The sequence below is a fragment of the Rattus norvegicus genome, chromosome 7, assembly GCF_021556685.1.
Source record: "Rattus norvegicus strain SHRSP/BbbUtx chromosome 7, alternate assembly SHRSP_T2T, whole genome shotgun sequence".
Taxonomy (NCBI): Eukaryota; Metazoa; Chordata; class Mammalia; order Rodentia; family Muridae; genus Rattus; species Rattus norvegicus.
In genome coordinates, this window is record NC_141540.1 from 32,991,234 (window position 1) to 33,013,360 (window position 22,127).

Sequence of the window (22,127 nt, forward strand, 5' to 3'; positions counted from 1 at the left end):
ATTTACTTTTTAAAATTAAACTACTTTTAAAATAAAATGAATAAGTTACTACTCTAATGCCTATTAAAATCCTTATTTTATTTTATGGTTAAAGGACTCAGTGTATTCTAATAGTTAGATAATATTATAAAGCCATAGATGACTGTGGATTTCGAGTAGGAAGACGTATTCATTGAGAAACAGCATCTACCAGAAGGATGTATAAATACATCATTGACTGATATCAAAGAAGACAATTATGTAGAAAAAATCGTTTTTGAGAATGAAAATATTACGTGCATTTATTTATTAAGTGTAATCATGATGTGCTCTCTTCTCCTTGTAACAGCTTCCTTGGTCTTTGGGATAGAAATTACAGCTGTTATTTGCCGGCATCCTCTCTTTTAGGTCTCTCTATGTCAACCTTGTGGGCCTCTGGGTGATCCTCATCTGCTCCGTGTTCTGTGGGCTTGCCCTGTACTCCAGATACCATGACTGTGATCCCTGGACATCTAAGAAAGTGTCAGAAGTTGACCAGGTGTGGAATCACATCTCTCTCACACATACACTGGTGATCTTACAAAGCCTGTGTGATGTTAGGAAGGAGCATTTTCGTTCTTGGAGAGACCCAGCAAGTGGGCGTAATGCAGGCAGTCACCTTTTGTGTCTATAAATCACTCGGCAAATCACTTGCCGAGGATAGAGCAAGTACGAAGGCTTCTGTGTCTAAAACCAAACTCTTGGACGGCCTGGACAATTTTCAAGCCAGATTATTTGGATGGAAAAACTCAGGGTTTGGAAGTGAGCATAGCTAACTGGGTTAATAAGAAACTATGCATAAAACATGGTGATGTTGACATTTGTGGGTATTGTCAAAGCACTTTTATAAACAACCTTCCAGTTTTTATTTACTTTAAAACTTTACATTTTTTTTCACTTGTTTCATTTTACGTTTGTGAGTGTTTTGCCTGCGTGCATGTCTATGTACCACGTGCATGCTCTGTGCTCCCCGAGGTCAGAAGAGGGAGACAGATTGTCTGGAACGGGAGTTATTAATGGTTGCGAGCTGCCACGTGAGTGCTGGGAACAGAATCTGGGTCATCTGCAGGAACCACCAGTGCTCTTTTTTTTTTTTTTCACATTTTTTCTTTTTTTATTGGATATTTTAAATTTACATTTCAAATGTCATTTCCTTTCCTGGTTTCCAGTCCATGAGCCCCCCTATCCCATCCCTCCTCCCCCTTCTTCTATAAGGATGCTCCCCCTCCCCAACCACACCACTTCCAGCCTCCCCTCCCTCACATTTCCCTACACTGGGGGGGGGTCTAGCCTTGGCAGGACCAAGGGCCTCTCCTCCAATTGGTGCCCAACAAGGCCATCCTCTGCTACTTATGCAGCTGGAGCCATCCATGGGTCTGTCCATGTGTGCTCTTTGGGTAGGGGTTTAGTTCCTGGGAGCTCTGGTTGGTTGCTTTTGTTGTTCTTATGGGGTGCAACCTCTTCAGCTCCTACCACCAGTGCTCTTAACTTGGGGTGATCTTTTAAGCCCTCAGCTTCCAGTTTGAAATGCAGAAACAGACTGAAAGATGGACAGAGTTTGCATCCTGACTCTGTGCTTGAGATTCTGTATCAAGAGTCTTAACATTGCTTGATTTAGCCTCCGCAACACTGTAATCCCCATTTTACAGATAACTTAATGAGTCTCAGCAATGGTGTTTGTTTGTTGCTGTTATCGTTGTTTTATTTTTGTTTTTCCTAGACAGGGTCTCACTGTGCAGCCCTGGCTGTCCTGGAACTGCCTATGTAGTCCAGGCTGATCTCAAAGTCACAGAGATCCACCTGCCTCTGCCTCCAAAGTGCTGAGATTAAAGCAGTAGATGCGGCTCAGTGATGGTGTTTGATTAGCACGAGGTCACATTGGTACTACATAGAATTACTTCGAGAGTTCATCAGTTTTTTTTTTCACAATAGGCCAGATACTTTGGAATACGCTTCAAAGTCTATTTTTTACTTTTCACAATTAGACTCTGAGGCAGTGTGTTATTACTTTACTTTGAAAGATAAGGAAACTAAGGCACAGTGAGAAATTAGGTAAGCAGCTGGGCAGTCTTTAGACCCAGGCGCTCTGCCATTTGAGCTCCCGGGTCCTCTATAACACACACTTTCTTGTAATCTTGCAGCACAACTCAAACTTAGCACGTACTGACTCCAGGAGCCTGACAGGCTCCTGCAAAAGCTACTCTATAAAACCTGCTTGTTTTTCTGAGGCCTCAGAATGAAGATGGGTGGAATTTACATTGGTGGAAACGTAACTGCCCCAATATGATTGTGGGATTAGGAAATGAGAGGATTATTTTATATTAACTTTTAAATTTATTCTTGGAGAATTCATGAATGTATGTTGATTTTGTTTTATCTATTGGGATTTGCATAGACTATCTCTCCCTTTCTTTTTGGGAGACTATAAAATTGACTATGTATTGATTTGGTTTGATAGCAACTAACACTTGGGTATGAATTTTGGAATTTTTCAGCTTATGCCTTATTTGGTGCTGGACATTTTGAAAAATTATCCTGGTGTTCCCGGACTTTTTGTGGCCTGTGCTTACAGTGGGACATTAAGGTATAAAACTGACTCTATGATGGTATCGTTCCTATAAGGACTTAACGCTTGTTTTACTGTTATTTTGGCCAATGCATGAGAAAACGATATCTAGGAAGGGACTACTTACTTTAGATCATGGGTTCAGAGGGTTCAATTCGTGCTTACCTGGCTCTAGGCATCTTGAGAAAACATTCTGGTGATGGGAGCAGGCAGTGGAATGTCTTTTTCATGAATGAGGCCAGAGCAAGACAGAACCCCCAGTGATATACCCCGAGTGACCCACTTCATCCAAGCAGGTTCTACCTCTACTGTTCCTCAATAGCACCATCATAGCGTGCTCTGCCAAGCTACTAATCCATTTATTTTGACCCGCAAATGCCCTCAAGACAAATGCAGAGATGTGTTTTACTAATCCCTTAGGCATTTCCCTATTCAATCAAGTTGACAATTAAGATTAATCATCACAGTATCCTTCTTTTCTTATTGGCTACTTAAAGGGGTAAAGATGAATTCTGGTCATGGTCAGAAAATGGCCTAAAACGGGCAAACTCTTCCACGTATCCTTCTGTTGGTCAGCTACCTATGGAATCTTTCTCCTGTCATCAGGCACTAAACTTGACTAGGTCCCTGCTTTCTAACACAACATTGCATATCCAATACAGTCACAGTGGTGATGGTCACTGGATGGTAGCTTTAATATTTGCTGAGTATTAAACATGAATGCAATGTGTGTGAGGCTAGATCATGGTCACCTGCAAACAGACTCAAGTCTCCTAATCGCAAGTTGAACACTGTATATCTTCTAAGGACTCTTGCACCTCCCTATTGAACTTCCTAGTTATAGTCTCTTCTTATGTTTGATGTAGGGATTGTTATTACTAGGTGTATAGTATATGCTAACAAGGGTAGGAGATTAATATTGCAATATATGGTATGTTGCTGAGGGCTTACAGTGGTTCTTTTTATGTATACAGAAACAATATCTTAAAGTTGTTATGTGGCAATTTGAGGAATATATTCGAATTCATTTTATAGATACCAAAGGTCACCTGGGAAATAGAAGCAAGGCTAACTAATTCTTTGTCTTTTACATAGAGTCAAGTCTATGTGTGTTGCCTGACTCATGAAAGATAGTAGCTCCCAGAAAGACGGTACCATGATCACTAAAGATGAAAGAACATGGATCTATTTACATTATCTCATTATTTCGTGCGCATAAGTCTTTTGCCTACATGGTGGTGTGTGTACTGCATGCATGTAGCGTTCTCAGAGTTCAAGGGAGGGCATCAGATCTCCTGAGGCTTGAATTACAAGTGATTATGAGCTACTGCAGGTATTGGGGATCAAACCCAGTTCGTTTGGAAGAGGAGTTAGTGCTCTTAAACAGTGAGCTATTTCTCTAGCCCCATCTGCTTCTAATTTTGAAGTGTGAGTTTGCTTTTCTCCTCATTCCTGCTAAAAGTATCACTAAAATTAACATCATGAATTACAATTTTGCCTTCCTTCACAGCACGGTGTCTTCCAGCATCAATGCCTTGGCAGCAGTCACTGTGGAAGATCTCATCAAACCTCGCTTCAAGTCTCTCTCAGAGAAGTCTCTGTCTTGGATTTCTCAAGGAATGAGTAAGTTTCCTTCCTCACGTTTCCATTTGAGAGCAGTGTTGGCTTTGTTTTGGAGACACTAAAAATTGTCCTCTGAGGGATTTTAAGTTCCTCCTGGTATGAGTACCTGTCCAGCTACATGTGCTCACAATGCTGTGGGGCTGATCGTATCTGCAAAGAAGATGTGGCCACGAATGCAAACATTTAAGGTGACAGAAGTGGTGCACATTTATAACACTGGTCCTCAGGAGGCTGAGGCAGAGGGACAGGAGTTGATATAACCCGGTCTGAGTCTCTGTCTTAGTTAGGGTTTTACTGCTGTGAACAGACACCATGACCATGGCAACTCTTACAAGAACGACATTTAGTTGGGGCTGGCTTACAGGGTCAGAGGTTCAGTCCATTATTGTCAAGGCAAGAGCCTGGCACCATCCAGACAGGCATGGTGCAGGAGGAGCTGAGAGTTCCACACCTTCATCTGAAGGCTGCTAGTGGAAGATTCACTTCCAGGCAGCTAGGTGAGGGACCTTATCCACAGTGACACACCTACTCCAACAAGGCTACACCTCCTAATAGAACGACTTTCTGGGCCAAACATATTCAAGCCATCACAGTCTCAAAAAAGAAAAAAAATCTAATCATCAGAGAACCACCAAGGGCAGTGTCCAAGGATCCTGTTTGTTTGACCTTAGTGCTAAGACTCTCACTCTCGTTCCTGTTGAATAAGGATCTTTCTATGCAGCCAGCCTGGCTTTGAACACATGATCCTCCTGCCTCATCCTTCCGAATGCTGAGATGACAGGTGTGTGACATCATATCTGGCCTAATTTAGTCAAGGGCATCATAGACAATAACATGGCAATTGACTCGGCTTCTCATTAATTATGGACACCAAAACCCATCAGTGGTGACCATTCACGTTATATCAAGTGGAGCAGAATTAAGTTAAATCACCTGCAATACTATTTATATCTATATTAGGCCCTATAAACATCATTATCGCAAGAGCAGTTTGGGGGGGGGGAAGTGTTTTTTTTTTTCCCTTTCTTTCTGCTATGATCAGGAAATTCTTAACAAAAGTATGACTACTGGGACAAAGAAGTCAGTGCCAACACACACTGATTGCATAAGTAATTTCTTCTGTGTTGTTTTTCTTTTTTCTTTCCTTTTTTCATTTTAAGCACTGGAAATTATGTTGGTCAATTACAGTTAATTTTTTTTCTAAATGGATTGTTTTTTTTTTTAAATAAAATGCTCAGGGGAATACTATTTCTTAATCTTAAAAGCAATGCACATACTTAAGAAACTATCAAAGTCAGTGAATGTAAAAAGGAAAAAAAAACCTATCATTTATCAACAGAGGTTGGGGGTGGTGGTGTTGAGTAAAGCAGTTTGGTGAAAAGAGCGAGCCTGAATACTATACGGGTTGAAGTGACCTTTCTTTGCTAGTTTAACAGGAAAGGCTTAGGGCTGGATGCTGAAGGAGCTTCCGAGAGACTAGAGAACCAAGCCTCCAGTTGGTGTGGATTACCACTTCCCAGAACAAACAGGGAAAGTAGGAAGGCTCCAGTTCTGGGATTTATTATCTGTCCCCACCCCCACATTGTGGGGAGCAGAGTCCTGTACAGACAAATGTTTGTGGAGGATTAAATGTATAACACAATGTTGCTAAGTCTTAAAACCCCTGTAGTTAATTCCAGGGATTCTTTTCTTATGTAATCTACTGTTGTGACTAATCCCAGGCCAAGTATAAGGGCTTTGTTTGTCTTCCTTGTGACCGCCCGTTGGTCTCCTAGGAAAATGCCTCTTTCCTTGTCTTGCTGACTTTAATGTGGTATGTTCTCTCCTCACTGGTATTATCCACTTTGACTCAAACGTGCGGGTGCTCATTTTATTGAGGACTGTAATCCTCTGGGTCTATATGTGCCTTTTGTGTTGTTGTGTAGGTGTGCTGTACGGAGCTTTGTGCATCGGGATGGCTGCTGTGGCCTCGCTGATGGGAGCCTTGTTACAGGTGAGGGCCAACTCTAAAGACTGATGTCATAACTGCCAAATTGTTAGCTTCAGTGTTCACGTGACTACGTTCACATTTGGACGTGTCAAGGAACGAAGATGACCAAAGTATTTTTTAATGTTTATGTATTCCTGCCTGCCTCTATGTGTACCACCTGCAGGCAGGTGCCCACAGAGGTCAGGGGACATCTGAAACTCTGGAGCTGGTCTAAGAAGCAGTTTTGCTAGGGGTCTGATGTGGGTGCTGGCAACCGAAACTAGATCCTGTGTAAGGGTAGTAAGTACTCTTAACTGCTGAGCCTTCTCTCCAGACCCTTATTTTCAATATTTGAAAAAGCATACGTTGAGATAATTACAGACTTACATGAAATGAAGACAATAGTGGTTTTATATAGAATTTACTCCATAGCAATACCTGACAGGAGGATCTTGCTGGGACACTGTCACAGCCAGGGGTATTGGGTTGAAACAATGAGCATAGAGAATGATATGACCGTCATCAGGGTTCCACTTGCTATCTTTCACTGCCTCACCTAAATCTGTCTTCCTTCCCCCACTGGCCTCTCAAGAATCTCAAATCGACTTTCCATTCTTATAACTCTTTCATGATAATGATGTTATATAAAGGGAACCAGTACGATGGCTCGGGTTGCCAAGCCTAAAGGATGAGTTAGTTCGCCTATAGGGTAGACTATAGGCCTGCCTCTTGGAAGTTTTCCTCAAATTTCCCTCCAGGCAACGTAACACACATGCATGTGCCCACATACATGTGCACTTTCACACACACACATGCACACATACACATGCATGTACCCACACACATGGACGCATACATGTGCGTGCACACACACACACTTTTATACACACACACAATAAAAAATGTAATAACTTTTTTTTTTTTTTTGCCAAAAGTACTGTTGTATAAAGGTTCTGGGGCAATGGTTCAGGAGGCAACACGCTTGCTATGTAAGCATGAAGACTTGAGTTTAGGTCCTTAGCAACCACATAATAAAGCTAGGGGTGTCTGTAACCCAGACCTGAGGAGGCAGGTCCAGGCTGCCCACCAAGTCTAATTGGATTGGTAAGTTCACTGAGAGATACAGTCTCAAACATCAGGTGGACACATTAACGTGCACACAAAAGGATGTTTCGAAAATGAGATCCATTAGTAAGAAACGCTTTAGGTCTTCTTCGTTCTTGCTGTTGAGAGTGAATTTGGAGTGAAATCTGACCTTTCCCTATTATGAGGCGAACTTCTGGACCTCATGATATTTTAGCAGCTTCCTCTGACACAGTGTCAGAGGAACCCTGCCTTGTTGCCACCACTTTGAGTTTAATGTCTGATCAACACCTGAGTAGTCATGTTGAGTGTAGCTATGCAATATGTTATGGGACACTTAGTGGCAGTAAGGCTAATGGCAGCCCTAGACTGACTCAAGGGCCTTACCAGGTTGAGCTCTGTGTCAGTTGGTACCGGAATGCAGTCTGGCCCTAGGATTTCTAATCATGGTCCTCAGGGTTTCCAAGAGACAAGTCATTTTAGCACACATGCAAACGCTTCTGAACCTTAGAACAAAGTTTACCCTTACCAGGCTAACTCCTCTGTGGAGAAATGGCTGGTAACTGACCCAGTCTGAATGTAGGTATAAAGGAAGACTGTCTTGAATTCCAAGCATGGTGTCTTCACAGAGATTCTTCTAGTCATTTGGTCATCTGTCCCTGATGGTATCTGGTTCATAACACTGGCATGCTCCCCTACCAATGGTGTACTGCTCTTCCAGGATGGATCACAGCTAAGGTTCATCTTTGGTGCAAATTGAGCAGAAGGTAAGAGGTTGTCCCTGAGGAAGTTGGTTACTAAGACCAGTCCAAATCCTCAAATATGACAATGAGGTTTAGATGGTCCAAGTAGGTGGGCAGGATCGTTTTGACATTCATTTCTTTTTAATTTTATAGAAAGACTTCAATTTGTTACTAAAGAATAGACAGAGTAAAATTATTTTCTGGTCTTTTTTTTTTTTTTTTAGCCAAGTACATGTTTTCTTTTAAAATTTTTTCAACCGAAGAACTTCTACTCAGTTTGGTCTTTGACATTCTCACTCTGATTTAACCTTGAACCTTGAGTCTTTATTACTGTTCCCTCTTCTTTATAAGTCTCCCCTTCCTTCCTTCCTTCCTTCCTTCCTTCCTTCCTTCCTTCCTTCCTTCCTTCCTTCCTTCCTTCTTTCCTTCTTTCTTTCTTTCTTTCTTTCTTTCTTTCTTTCTTTCTTTCTTTCTTTCTTTCTTTTTTTCTTTCCTTCTCTCTCTTTCTTACTTTTTTCTTTCTGTCTGTCTGTATTTCTGTCTGTCTTTCCTTCCTTTTCCCCTTTCTGTCTGTATTTCTGTCTGTCTTTCCTTCCTTCCTTTCCCTTTCCTCCCTTCCTCCCCCTCTCCGTCTCCGTCTCCCTCTCCCCCACCCTCTCTCTCCCCCACCCTCTCCCTCCCTCTCTCTCTCTCTCTCTCTCTCTCTCTCTCTCTCTCTCTCTCTCTCTCTCTCTCTCTCTCTTTAAGACTGAGTTTAACTAGAGTCACCTGTGTGGCCACGGGTTTGGCACAATGTGCCGAGGCTGGTGAACTCCTCAGTGGGTACACAATTGAAGACAATGGCTAGCCTTCCTCAAGAACCTGTCAGTAACCAGTCATTCAGCAGGAAGAGTTAGGGCCCCATAAGCTTGTCCCAGCTCTGTGACTGGTGACAGGCCCATTGACATGCACTTCTATGAGAAATTGAGGAAGCAGTGGTCTGGAATTCTTTCCGACCAAAAGGTTTGTGTAGTATGGTGAACACGTCATTGTGGGTCTTTTTTAAAGTCTGTTTTTGCTTCCTCTATGTACTTTGAGTCTCCGTGGTAGCAATTGTTACCAGGAAAAACATACTAAAGCTGCCAATCTGGCCACCAGCAAAAGGTAGTGGCAGACTCCAACATGAGAATGGTACTAATGTCATGGGAATGCCTTGCAGCTAGAGTTCTTACAGCAGAGTCCCCTCTCTAGCCCTCTGAAGAGCGCCTGTCTTTGAAGTGATGCACTTGCTAGCTGTCTGCTATAAGGACAGGCAAACTCTATTGGAAGTTATGCAGAATGGTGCTACCAAGCAGGTTCACTTTCAGTAAGCCTTGAGGTAGATGTACCCATTCACTCACCAACTTAGACAGCTAAATACCAACTTTTCCACATACAGGGAGCTGAATTCACTAATATTCCTATCCTACAACCAGGAGAGCTCCGGAGAGTAACTCATTGGCTATGACTGTTCTGCCAGGACTTTTATTGGTGTATTTCTCAGCATTTCAGACTTTCTCTTTACATTCTGTGCTGCCTGAAGATATGGTAGGAGGCGGTCGAGATCCAAACTTTACTAGATCAGATCACATCTCTGTTCAAGATTTATATCTTGGATGTCAACTCCAGCACACATGTTGCCACCAGACCTTGCTGCTTAGTCTTGAGTCCTCTTGGTAGCCCCATACTGTTCCCACATGCCATAAGTCGGAGGACTTGATGTTCTTATCTAATTGTGTTTCCTCAAATTGCTCACTGGTATTTAGAGTTGAGGGGACTGATAGCTTCTACTAGGGATCATTTTGACACCTCCCCCCCCCCCCCCCCACTGAGCAGCCAGCGTTTCATCTGCTGAGTGTGCCTCCATATATTTCCCACAATCCATCTGGTCATTGCAGCCCAGTCCTGATAAGTATAAGAACCACTCTTCCCTCACTGCTGGTGAATCTGCCCTCTATCCATTGTTGAACTCCACTCTTTTCTATTTCCCTGCTTGTTCATCTGGATGTTGACTACTCTAGACTCCCTGATGATGAATCAGTTAAATTCCCATCAGATTGTTCTGAGAATGAGAAAGACTTATTTTTTAAATTGTTGTTTTTTTAAATTTTTTAAATTTTTGTTTTTTTAAAATTGTTTGACCTTTGACATTCAAATTCAGGTAACTTGTTCATTACTGATCCTCAAGAGTTTAAACATAAACTTTATCATGGCTGTAAGATAAATGACAGCTATGGGCTATCCAAGTGACTGTGTCTGTGAGCCACTTAGTTCTATGATAAGACCCGATCATGGGGAATTCCAACCTTCTTCCATAGATTTCCAGGAAGCAGGCCATCTCAGGAGATGTGATTTTCAGAAACTATTCAGATTTACTCTTACCAAATCGACTCTCTTTATGAAAGAAGAATTCAGCAACTATGCTGGACTGAATACAGGTATAACAACATAGAAGAATTCTCCAGAGCTGGAGGATGGCCCTTTGATAGAGATTCTTCTGATCAGGTGTCCAGTGACATCCTCCTGCTGTCTGTCTTGTAAGAGGGCAGTCAGAATGAGCTGCTGCTTGTGAGGATGTATAAGGTGTGTCCTTCATGAACAGTAAATCAGGGATGAAGTTATTTGGTTTATTCCTGAGCCTACATCCTTCTCACATGCTAGTTCGCGTCCACAGTGTCCACTCATTCCTCACTTCACAGTGTAGACGTCTGAAAGAGTTCATTTGAATGAAGGATCCAGTACACATCTTCTAACATTTTCTTCATATACTGTCTGACTCATTCATTCCACTCTGTTTGGCCTCTTGGTGGACAAGTCACCATGTCCCTGCTCTCTCATGGTCTTAGTTATTTCTTTTTGCATTTTAATTGACCTATAAAGCTATACATATTTTATGGCATAATATGTTTGAATTCATGTGTGTATTTCACTAGTTCAAATGTGGTTAAGTGTATGTCTCAAGTGTTTATGATTTTGTGGGGATGAAAACATTCAAAATCTCTCATTGTAGCTTTGTCGAGACTTGCAGCCCATTATCACTATTCATCTTCACAGTCCTGAGCATCATCCCATCAGGACATATTTCCCTTATAAAATCACTGCTCAGTACCCATGGAATGACTGTTCATTTTTAGCCCACCCAGTCTTCAAAACTAGACATTAGATCACTGGGGCTATTAGGTTATTAAGAGCATGTGCATCTTCAAGCAACATTTGCATTCCCTCATGATTCATGTTTGCAAATGTCTTTCGGTCTCATGGCCTTTGTATTTCCATATCAAAGAAAAGTTTCAGTCATCCAAATAGACTTTAACCCTTTCTCTACACCATTGGATCATTGATTTTAAATCCAGTGTTTCAGTCTGATTACATCTATATCAGATCAGATCAGAAATGCTCACGGATTTTATCATTATATCTGGCCATTTTGCAGTTCTTATCCACTGTCTTTTTTTGGAGGAATATGTGGATACCACCAAAGCATAGAAGAATGTTGTGCTGTATTGTTAAAAGGCTGAGAACAGGTGTCTTGATTTATGCATGCCCTGATGGTTTATGACTGTTTGTCCTCTTTGCATCATGATACCTGTGTGTGTGTGTGTGTGTGTGTGTGTGTGTGTGTGTGTACGTGTGTGTGTGTGTGTGTACATGTGTTGAGGAGGGGATCTCATACATACATGTGCCTAAACCAGAAGCTGACATTGGATGTCTTCCTCAATTGTTCCCCACGTTTTGGTTAAAAATCCTATTTTGAGATAGGATTTCTCACTGAACCTGGAATTTACTACTTCAGATAGACTAGCTGCCCAGCAAACCTCATGAATCCTCTTCTCTCTTTCTCCTTAACACTGCGATTAAAGGCATGAACTGCCACGTCTAGCTTTTGTGACTGTAGGTGCACGCAAAGCAAGCATTTTAGAGACTGAGCCATCTTCCCAGCCCCCTGTGTTGACTTTAAAATTGTTTTTAAGTTGTGTATATGTGGTCGTTTGGGAGAATATGTGCATTTGAGTGTAAGTACCTGTGGAGGGTAGAAAAGGGGATCTGATCTCTTAGAGCTGAACTCAGAGGCAGTTGTGAGCTCCCTGATGTGGGTGCTGGGAACTGAATTCAGGTCCTGCACAAGAAAGATACGCACTCTTAACCACTGAGCCATATTTCCATCCCTTTGTTGCCTATTTGAGGGTATCTGAAAAAACAAACAAGCCAAGTGTGGTAGTGCACACCTTTAATCTCAGCACTTGGGTGGTAGCAGCAGCAGGAACCCTGTGAGTTCAAAACCAGCCTTGTCTGTATAGTGAGTTCCAGGACAGCCAGGGCCACATAGTGAGATGGAGCACTACAAAAACAAACAAATAAACAAAAAGTCCAAAGAAACAAACCACCTGAGGTTGAAAAGCAGAAATTTCTAGCCGTTGATGATCTCCAATGACAAGACTATCATGAATACAATTTTGTGATTTTTTTTTCTGGTGGAGACTGAACACTTTAATACCAACCCTGCTAGGATTGTTTGAAAAACTATGTTTGGGTTTGAGATGTCTAACGGTCGACTTTCTGTTATTTTTGTAGGCAGCACTTAGCATATTTGGCATGGTTGGTGGACCACTTCTGGGCTTGTTTTCTTTGGGCATCTTGGTCCCCTTCGCCAACTCTGTGGTAAGTATAGCTTAGTGGATTGTATCTGAAGGTTACCTCTCCCAATTACATCTTCCTTTTCCGCACCGAAGCCGTGGCTGCTTTGCGATCTGTCACTAGTGACTTCTCTTGGTGATTTGATTTGGATAGCGTGGGCACTGAAGAGCTGTGCACTGAGAGCTTGCAGGTAGGAAGCCAGTGGAAATAGAGCCAAGGTAGTACAACTTCAATACTCACAGTGTGAATAAGCCAACGTCTTTAAATGTGCATTTACATTCTTGCTTCTTTTAAAATTGGATATCCAGGCTTTAAGGAAGGAGATCAATAGGCTCTGATGGTTTGAAAGATTACGCGTAGTCAGAGCACAGCAAAGAGAAAAAAAATTACATCTTAACTACCATGACCACAGTTTATTCTTCTGGAGCTCCAAGATGGCGTTCTTGGACATCATTCCAGCCCCGAGCAGTTGGAGATGAATATAATTGGCAATATTATTTGAAAAGAAGTGGTATCTCGGCTATTATACCTAAGCATGTACACCTCGAAATACAAAAATCTGGAATAAGTGACATCGAACAATTTCTCTGGAAATCAATAGGGAGTTCATTTCCATTATAGGGTGAAGTTCTAGAAAGACCTAGAATGTATGGAAGTGAATGTCAGACATTTATAGCTTAACCATCGGTTCCGTAAAGAGGGAATGAAGTTAACGGGCCTCCTGTACTCTAGGCAGACACTCTTGGCTTCGCCCATGTTGATCCTGACTTTCTCACGTTGAATCTACCTCAAAGAAAATGACACTGTGTTTCTTCTAAAAGCGCTCTTGTTTTTTTTTCAGGGAGCCTTTGCCGGTCTGTTGGCCGGATTTGCCGTTTCTTTATGGGTAGGAATCGGAGCCCAGCTTTATCCTCCACTTCCTGAGAGAACCTTACCATTGTCCCTTGAAACCCATGGCTGTAACAGCACGCACAACGGGACAGACTGGATGTCAACCACAGAGATGCCATTTTCTACTAGCGCTTTCCAGATACACGACGTGGAAAGGTGTGTTACGTCTTTAAAACTTGGGTGACAAATAGGAGACTCCAGTTTTGTTTTGTTTCTTTTCTTTCTTCTTTTGTTTTTATCTTGCTTATGACCGTGCTTCTTCCTAACCCTGAGAAGAGTTGACTCTCTGTGGTCTTCTCGCTGTGCTGTTTTATATATTCCTACAGTATAAGGACAGCAAGTGACATGGTTGAAGTTGTAGTGAGCTATCCTGTAGCTGCCTGGATAGAGTTTCCAGCTGTTCGGATTGAGTTTGAGTTCCTTAACTTCTTAATAGTTGATGAGTATAGCTTGATAATTCTGTCTTAATTCTTTATAACTCATGAAGTTGACCACCCTTTAATATGTTTATTGGACATTCAGATATCTACTTTTGTCACCTGCCTCTTTTATTTATTTATTTATTTATTTATTTATTTATTTATTTATTTATTTATTTATTTTTATTAGATATATTTCTTTACTTACATTTCAAATGGTATTCCCTTTCCCAGTTTCCTGTCCATAAGCCCTCATCCTCTTTCCCTCCCCCATATGGGTGTTACCCCCATTCACCCCTCCTTACTCCCCCAGACATTGCCCTGCACTGGAGGTCCAACCTTGGCAGGACCAAGGGCTTCCCTTCCCACTGGTGCCCCAACAAGGTTATTCTCTGCTACATATGCAGTTGGAGCCCTGGGTCAGTCCATGGGTAGTGGTTTAGTCCCCGGAAGCTCTGGTTGGTGGGTATTGTTGTTTTTATGGGGTTGCAAACTTCTTCAGCTCTTTCAATCCTTCCACTAATTCCCCCCAAGGGGGTCCTGTTCTCAGTTCAGTGGTTTGCTGCTAGCATTGACCTCTGTATTGGACATGCTCTGGATGTGTCTCTCAGGAGAGATCTATTTCTGGTCCCTTTCAGCATGCACTTTTTAGCATCATCAATCTTATCTAGTTTTGGTGACTGTATATGGACCACATGTGGGGCAGGCTCTGAATGTCCATTCCTTCAGTCTCTCCTCTAAACTTTGCTTCCATATCCCCTCCTATGGATATTTTTTTCCCCTGTTAAGAAGGAGTGGGAGCATCCGCATTTTGGTCATCCTTCTTCTTGAGCTTCCTGTTGTCTGTGGATTGCATTTTGGGTAATTTGAGCTTTTGGGCTAATATCCACTTATCAATGAGTGCATACCAAGTGTGTTTTTCTGTGATTGGGTTACCTCACTCAGGATATTTTCTAGTTCATTCCATTTGCCTATAAATTTCATGAAGTCATTGTTTTTGATAGCTGAATAATATTCCATTGTGTAGATGTACCACATTTTTTGAATCCATTCCTCTGTTGAAGGGCATCTGGGTTCTTTCCAGCTTATTATAAATAAGGCTGCTATGAACATAGTGGAGCATGTGTCTTTGTTGTATGTTGGAGCATCTTTTGGGTATATGCCCAGGACGGGTATATCTGGGTCCTCAGGTAGTGCAATGTCCAATTTTCTGAGGAACCTCCAGACTGATTTCCAGAGTGGTTGTACCAGTTTGCAATCCCACCAACAATGGAGAAGTGTTCCTCTTTCTCCACATCCTTGTCAGCATCTGCTGTCACCTGAGTTTTTTATCTTAGCCATTCTGACTGGTGTGAGGTGGAATCTCAGGGTTGTTTTGATTTGCATTTCCCTGATGACTAAGGATGATGGACATTTCTTTAGGTGCTTTTTTTGGCCATTTGGGATTCCTCAGCTGAGAATGTTTTGTTTAACTCTGTACCCCATTTTTAAATAGGGTTATTTGGCTCTCTGGAGTCTAAGTTCTTGAGTTCTTAGTATATTTTGGATATTAGTCCTCTATCAGTTGTAGGATTGGTAAAGATCTTTTCCCAATCTGTTGGTTTCCACCTTGTCCTAATGACAGTGTCTGTTGCCTTACAGAAGCTTTGCAGTTTTATGAGATCCCATTTGTCAATTCTTGATCTCAGAGCATAAGCCATTGGTGTTTTGTTCAGGAAAATTTCCCCAGTGCCCATGTTTTTGAGACTCTTTCCCACTTTTTCTTCTATTAGTATGAGTGTATCTGGTTTGATGTGGAGGTCCTTGATCCACTTGGACTTAAGCTTTGTACAGGGTGATAAGCATGGATCAATCTGCATTCTTCTACATGCTGACCTCCAGTTGAACCAGCACCATTTGGTCACCTGCCTCTTTAGGACTGTCCCAATTTTCAACAGACTTTCTGTCTCTTTCTTTCCTGCTTATTTGGGATGTTTTAAAATATGTTTTAAGAATTTTTTTCTCCATCAATGGCTTACATTTTTACTTTTTGCTAATTTTATATTTTTTTTAAGAAATCACTATGTATCTTTTCTTACATATTAGTCCTTTGTAAACTTGTTGAAGAAATCATTGCCTACTTTGAGGTCACAAAGATATCCCTCTTATTTATTTGTTTGTTTGTTTATTTATTTCTGGTTTCTTAAGACAGTTTCTTTGTGTAGCCTGGCTATCCTGGAACTGGCTATGTAGAGCAGGCTGGCCTTGAACTCAGAGATCCACCTGCCTCTGCTTCCCGAGTGCTAGGATTAAAGGTGTGTGCCACCATGTTTAGCTATTCTTTTAATTTTTAAATCAAAAGTTTTGTTGTTAACTATATACATTTAAGAAATGTAATCCATTTGGAGCTGAAGTAAACAGTGCGATCAAGATTGATTTTTCTTCATGTAGAATTTTAATAAATCAATCCCTCTTCTTGAAGAGACAGCCCCGTCCCTTCCCCTCGTCCATCAAGATTTGTTGGCCACTAAGCTAATGTAAATCAAAGGTCCTAGGGATCTGCTTCTTGAGTCACTGTTCTATGCTATGTTTTCTGTCTTTGCCCAATACCAAGCTATCTCAATGTCATTGGTTCATCTCAGCATGTTTCCCTTCTTCCTGGGTTTTTGGCTTCTGAAATTCTCAATACTCCCATTTTGCTGGTGCCTTAAAGACATGTTTCTCCACATTGTTCTTAGCAGGGTGGCTGATCCTAATTAAACTGCTTTATTGAAGCTGAAAGTGACATCACACCTTCCCACAGGTCATCTCCAGTCACACATCAAAGTTTAGCCCTCCCCTCTCTACCCTGTTCTTGTTATATGGCACTGCTCCATTTTTTTTTCTTACGGGACTTTCTATCACTTTTTAAAAACTGCTTATTGGATTTCTCTTTCGCTGGATAGTAATGTCTGTGGTCTGCAGTTTTCTTCTGCCTTACTTATGGTTGACTTCAATGATAAGAACAATATTTGGACCATATTGAAGAGTTGAATGAGGAAACACAGACACTTAATATTTTATTACATATGTGTGTATCATCGGCTTTGGGTTACAAAGTACCAACTTGATGAAGGAAAATGATTTTGGCTCATGGTTTTAGGGATTTCAGGCCATGTTGGCTCCATACTGGTACTTCTGAGCTTCTCTGGCATAGCAGATCATGGTAACGGCATGTGTTAGACGGGGTTGCTGGGAGCAGAGGGAAGGAGGAGGGGCTAGGCATCCAGCGTCCCCTTTGAGTGATGCCCACATTGACCTACCTTCTCTCTACTAGGTTTTATCTCCTGAGAGTTTACCATTGCCAATGGTTTGGGATGAAGATCAAGCCCTTAAGACAGGAGCTTTAGGGCGCACTTATTCAAACTACATAGGCTTGCTAACCTAGGAGGCAAGTTAGGCAGGCTTGGTGTGAAACCAGTTTATTTCTAATAAAGTGACGATAACCACTCAGAAAAATAGGGCAAACCTAGTTATTTAGAATAAGTCCTCCTAAAATGTCATTTGAGGGATCTGGGTTTTACTAGATCACAAAAAGAAACTAAGAAGGCAGGCATTCGTGGAAGATTGTTGTAGTTACATTGGTCACTGGTCTACAGGGACGGGATAACACAGTGCACTAGGCGACTGCAGCCTCATGGCCTGTGTTTCTCCTGAGCCAAAGAACTATGGTACTTTATTCTTATGATATTTAAAGTCCTTTCTCATGTGTATGGTCGAAGTGAAGCCATATTTTAAACCCCTAATCCAATAGTTAGAGATCAGCATTCTTGATGATGACATTATAATGGTTAAATATTGCATTTTTACTTTCAGGATCATCGAAACACACAGGTCTTGTTGCCAGGAACATGGTGAATCATTGTAGTTATCATTTTGGTATCTTTCAGGAGTGCACTGATGGACAATTGGTATTCATTATCATATCTGTACTTCAGTACCATTGGAACCCTGACAACGTTGCTGGTGGGGATTCTTATCAGTTTAGCAACAGGTAATTATCTTAATGTTGTTCCGTTCACTTCTAGAAACACAAGAGTCCCCATGTATGATTTGTAGCTATTCATGGTACTTCACTATGATCCTATGAATGATTGAAATCATTTGTTTTTTTTTTTTTTTTGAAAAATTTTACTCACAGTGTTTGGAATCCTAAAATTAAGTCAAAAGACCCATCACTACTGCAATCTTGGTTCAGCCATTTAATAGCTGCCTGGATCCAGGCCAGGTACATAACCACCCCACTCAGAGACTTAGCATTGCTATGTGTACACTGAGGATGATGAAGGCAGGTTGCTAGAAGATAAAGCTCAGCTGTATGAGAACCCTTACTTCCATAATGCCCTGTCAGAAAGGGAGAAGCTGTGTGCGTATTTTGGCAACAGCGGTATGCTACGATCTTCTCATGGTCCAACACGGACTCTTCAAGAATTTCAAAAATGTACCCACGTGGGAAAGACAATAACCATGGCATTTCTGTGTGAGCATAGTAGGAGGCCTTTGGAAATGTTCATGAAGAGTGAACATAGTTTTAATAATCAGTTGGTAATGCATGGAGTGGAACTTGTCACTGGGAATGGTGATTTTTGTCCTGAGTTTTTATTTTGTTCTCATTGTGGGCATTCTTTTGGCCCCCTTCCTAGGTCGGAGTCCCCATTAGAGGGTGGAGACAGAAGAAGAACTTGCAGAGTAGCAAAGACCAGCTATGGTCTATATCCCACAGTTTCTCATGTGCATTTATGCTTCTAGTTTAGTTTTTAAATCGGTTTTACCTGCTCATATGTAGTGTGCTGCATGTTTGCCTGCTGCCCACAGAGGCCAGAAGGAGGTGCCATATTTAGTCCTCCTTACCTGCAATTCTGAGCCATCATGTGGGCGCTGGGAACCAAATCCTGGTTCTTTGCAATGGCAGTTGGTGATCTTTTAACTGCCCAGCCATCTCTCTTACCCCCACGTTTATTCCTTTAATTGAGTGGATCTGTCTTATACAGCACATTCTTGAGGAGGACAGGGAGGAGACGTTTTGAAAAATTTTACATGTCCAAAAAATGTACCCATGCGTGACTGAGAATTCGAGTATAAGTTCTATGTGAAAGCATTTAAATCTCAATTTCCTTCTCCCATGATGCTATTGAAGGCCAGTGCTGGGCCTCCTGCTGACAGTTCCAATGGTACATTAACTACCTTGCCCTCTGACCATGTAACTCTGAAGTCTCATGTCTCTCTACCCCAGAGCATTTTCTTAGCTATCCTTTTGTAATTTCTCACTATTTTCTGTTTTATCTTTCTGGAAGACTTCTATTAGTCACACATCTGCATTGGGAAGATTCCTTCAATTTTCTTGTCTTTTCTTTCCTATTTTCCATTGTTGTCTCTTAGGTTTAATCCATGACTATTTTCCCCAATTATGCTTCCAACAATTCTCAAAGGAGCGTCTGATCCAGTTTGAGAGTGGACTGTAGGGGAGGAGGGTAGGGAGATTCTCACAACATCCGGGTGAGTGATCACAGAGGCTGGGATTGGGGTTTGGAGAATGTGCTGGGTTCCTAACCCCGCAACCTCTCTCTCACATGCCTATCAGTAGCAGCAAAAGCTGCATTATCTTCTTTATCAATTAGCCAGCGTCCCATGCTTGGTCCCAATATGCAGTGTTGCTGCTCAGTTTACACTACACAAAGCTAGCAGCAGCCTTTTTGTAGGATCTGTTGACAATGCTGGATTTTTGGCATCTGGGTAATGCTGCTTGCAACCTTGTTGCCTTTGTATTGGTAACTGTAGTGTTTGAATTCACTTTCCGAAAGGGTTGTGCTTTCCTCATAGAAAATTAACACAGTAGCCTCATGGCTTAATATGCGCGCGCGTGTGCGCGCGCGCACACACACACACACACACACACACACACACACACACACACGCGCGCGCGCGTGACTGATGCTCCTTACAATGAGCTCTAAGTTATGAGAAATCTATAGGAATCCAGACGGACACCGTGACTGGAATTTCAGCTCCATTTGACTCTATACTGAGTGCTTGTTTCTGTCCCGGTGAAACAGAAGCAAGTGCTGTGGCCATGCCCAAATATTAGCAGATAGAAAAGTCACCTTGGAAACCAGGCTTGGTGGTCCACGCCTTTAATCCTGGCACTCGGGAGGCAGAGGCAGGTGATTGCTGTGAGTTTAAGGCCAGCCTGGTCTACAAAGTGAGTTCCAGTACAGCCAGGGCTCTGTCACCCAGAAAAACAACAACAACAACAACAACAATGAAACAACCAACCAAACAAAGAAATCTGGCAATCTTGGAAATCTGGCTCGAAAATCAAGGGTTCTGTGTCTCCGCAGTTCCAAGTCGAAGCCACAGTGCAGGATCAGTGTTTCAAGCTCATCTCAAAGATGTAGAGAGTGGTGGTCTGAAGACCGTGTTCTTGGTTCTCAAAAGCATTTTAGTTGGTCCTCCAAGACAAAAACAAATAAACGCACACACACACATACAAAAGGAAAAGAAAAATGAAAGGCAGACAGACGGCAGACAGAAAGCAAAGCCGAAACCTTAGAGAGGAGAATTTGCACGAAACATCTGTGAGCAGGCAGAATTTCACTTTCTTAACTCATAATTTCTCCACACCTGTAACCAAAAGCCAGGGAAAGTAGTTTCACTGGCAGAGGCACAGAGATGGAGAGGCAGAGGGGCAGAGGGGCAGAGGGGCAGAGGGGCAGGGAGTAGAGGGAGAGGCAGACAGATTGCTACTTTATGGAGAGGTCATATGGGCTGCTTTTATTAAAAATCATTTTTGGGACAGACAAGCCTTTTATCCAGGTGGCACCAACCTAACCAGGTTGGGTTAGGGTTGAGAGTTATTATCTATCTATCTATCTATCTATCTATCTATCTATCTATCTATCTATCTACCTACCTACCTACCTACCTACCTACCTACCTCTATCTATCTATCTATCTATCTATCTATCTATCTATCTATCTATCTATCTATCTATCTATCGGTTAGGGGGTCTGAGATCTAGGAGAGGAGAGTGGCAGCTGGGTCTTCAGAACAACTTTCAAGGTTTGCTTTGCATTTTCTGTGTGTATAAAGTTGAATTTCATAAGTCAAGTGCCTGTGTGATGGGGCGGGACTCACTTTGTAGTTAAAAGACGTCTGTCTAACAATGTAAATAATGTCTTTGTTTTTCAGGAGGAAGAAAACAGAACTTAGACCCCCGATTCTTACTAACCAAACAGGACTTTTTATCCAATTTTGATGTTTTTAAGAAAGTAAGTTAGGTTTTGTTTATCTTAAAATTAGGGAAGTGGGTTTTTAATTATCTGAACAGAGAGCAATAGTTAGTCCCCAGTTCTTTTCTTGGACAGGCACACAGAAGAGATATTTCTATATCGTTGTCTGTATGTGTAAACGTGTACCTGTAGGTATAGGTATGGAGTTAATAGATAAGAACTATTTAAGAGAATATGTGGATACCGACAGATAGTTCATAACTTCTTCACACACATGGACATACATTGTATACATTGTACACATTGTACACCATCGTAGCTTCTGCTCCCTTACTTAGACTGGATCTCACTCTCCCTCAATAGATCACCAAGCTGACTTAGATGAACAAGAACAGTAGGTATCAATGATCTGTCATCGAACAAGTAACGTTTCTTTCGTAAAAATTTTCATGTGACTCCTTTTCTTTCAGAAGACTCATGTTTTAAACTATAAAATGCATCCTGTGGAAGACGGTGGAACTGATAACCCGGCCTTCAACCACGTGGAGCTGAACTTCCCAGACCACAGTGGCAAGATCAATGGGACTCGCTTGTGAAGCTTCTCCAGGGCTGGATGCTGTTGTATAATGTCTGGTTTTTTTTTATTATTAAAAAACATGTTTTAGGATAGTTGGATCAGATCAGTTCTTTTCCTATGAAGACTGTTTGGAAGATATGTTTTGTTAAAGCTAAATCCCGATTTGGTTTACTCTATACACTGATTTATTGCTGGTATTGCTGTTATTGGAGCTAGGAGTTTCTCCAGGAGCTCATACATGTATGGAAGGCAGATACAGACATACACACATGATACTTGATAATCAAAGGCATATTCTTCACATGTGGACATTACTGACAATATTTTACATGCCTTT

The 22,127-nt window shown here is 41.7% G+C and overlaps 1 protein-coding gene across 1 annotated transcript in view; it reads left to right on the top strand.

The window, feature by feature from the left end:
* The window catches only part of Slc5a8 (solute carrier family 5 member 8), a 40,915-nt gene extending 19,040 nt beyond the window's left edge, over nucleotides 1-21,875 (top strand). Inside the window, exons 7-15 of the mRNA NM_001191987.1 lie at nucleotides 388-517; nucleotides 2,514-2,602; nucleotides 4,095-4,207; nucleotides 6,133-6,200; nucleotides 12,593-12,679; nucleotides 13,497-13,702; nucleotides 17,874-17,977; nucleotides 21,173-21,252; nucleotides 21,684-21,875. Of these exons, the coding sequence (NP_001178916.1) occupies nucleotides 388-517; nucleotides 2,514-2,602; nucleotides 4,095-4,207; nucleotides 6,133-6,200; nucleotides 12,593-12,679; nucleotides 13,497-13,702; nucleotides 17,874-17,977; nucleotides 21,173-21,252; nucleotides 21,684-21,809 (1,003 nt within the window). The 3' untranslated portion in view covers nucleotides 21,810-21,875. The remainder of the gene's footprint in view (nucleotides 1-387; nucleotides 518-2,513; nucleotides 2,603-4,094; nucleotides 4,208-6,132; nucleotides 6,201-12,592; nucleotides 12,680-13,496; nucleotides 13,703-17,873; nucleotides 17,978-21,172; nucleotides 21,253-21,683) is intronic.
* Nucleotides 21,876-22,127: the final 252 nt, after the last annotated feature.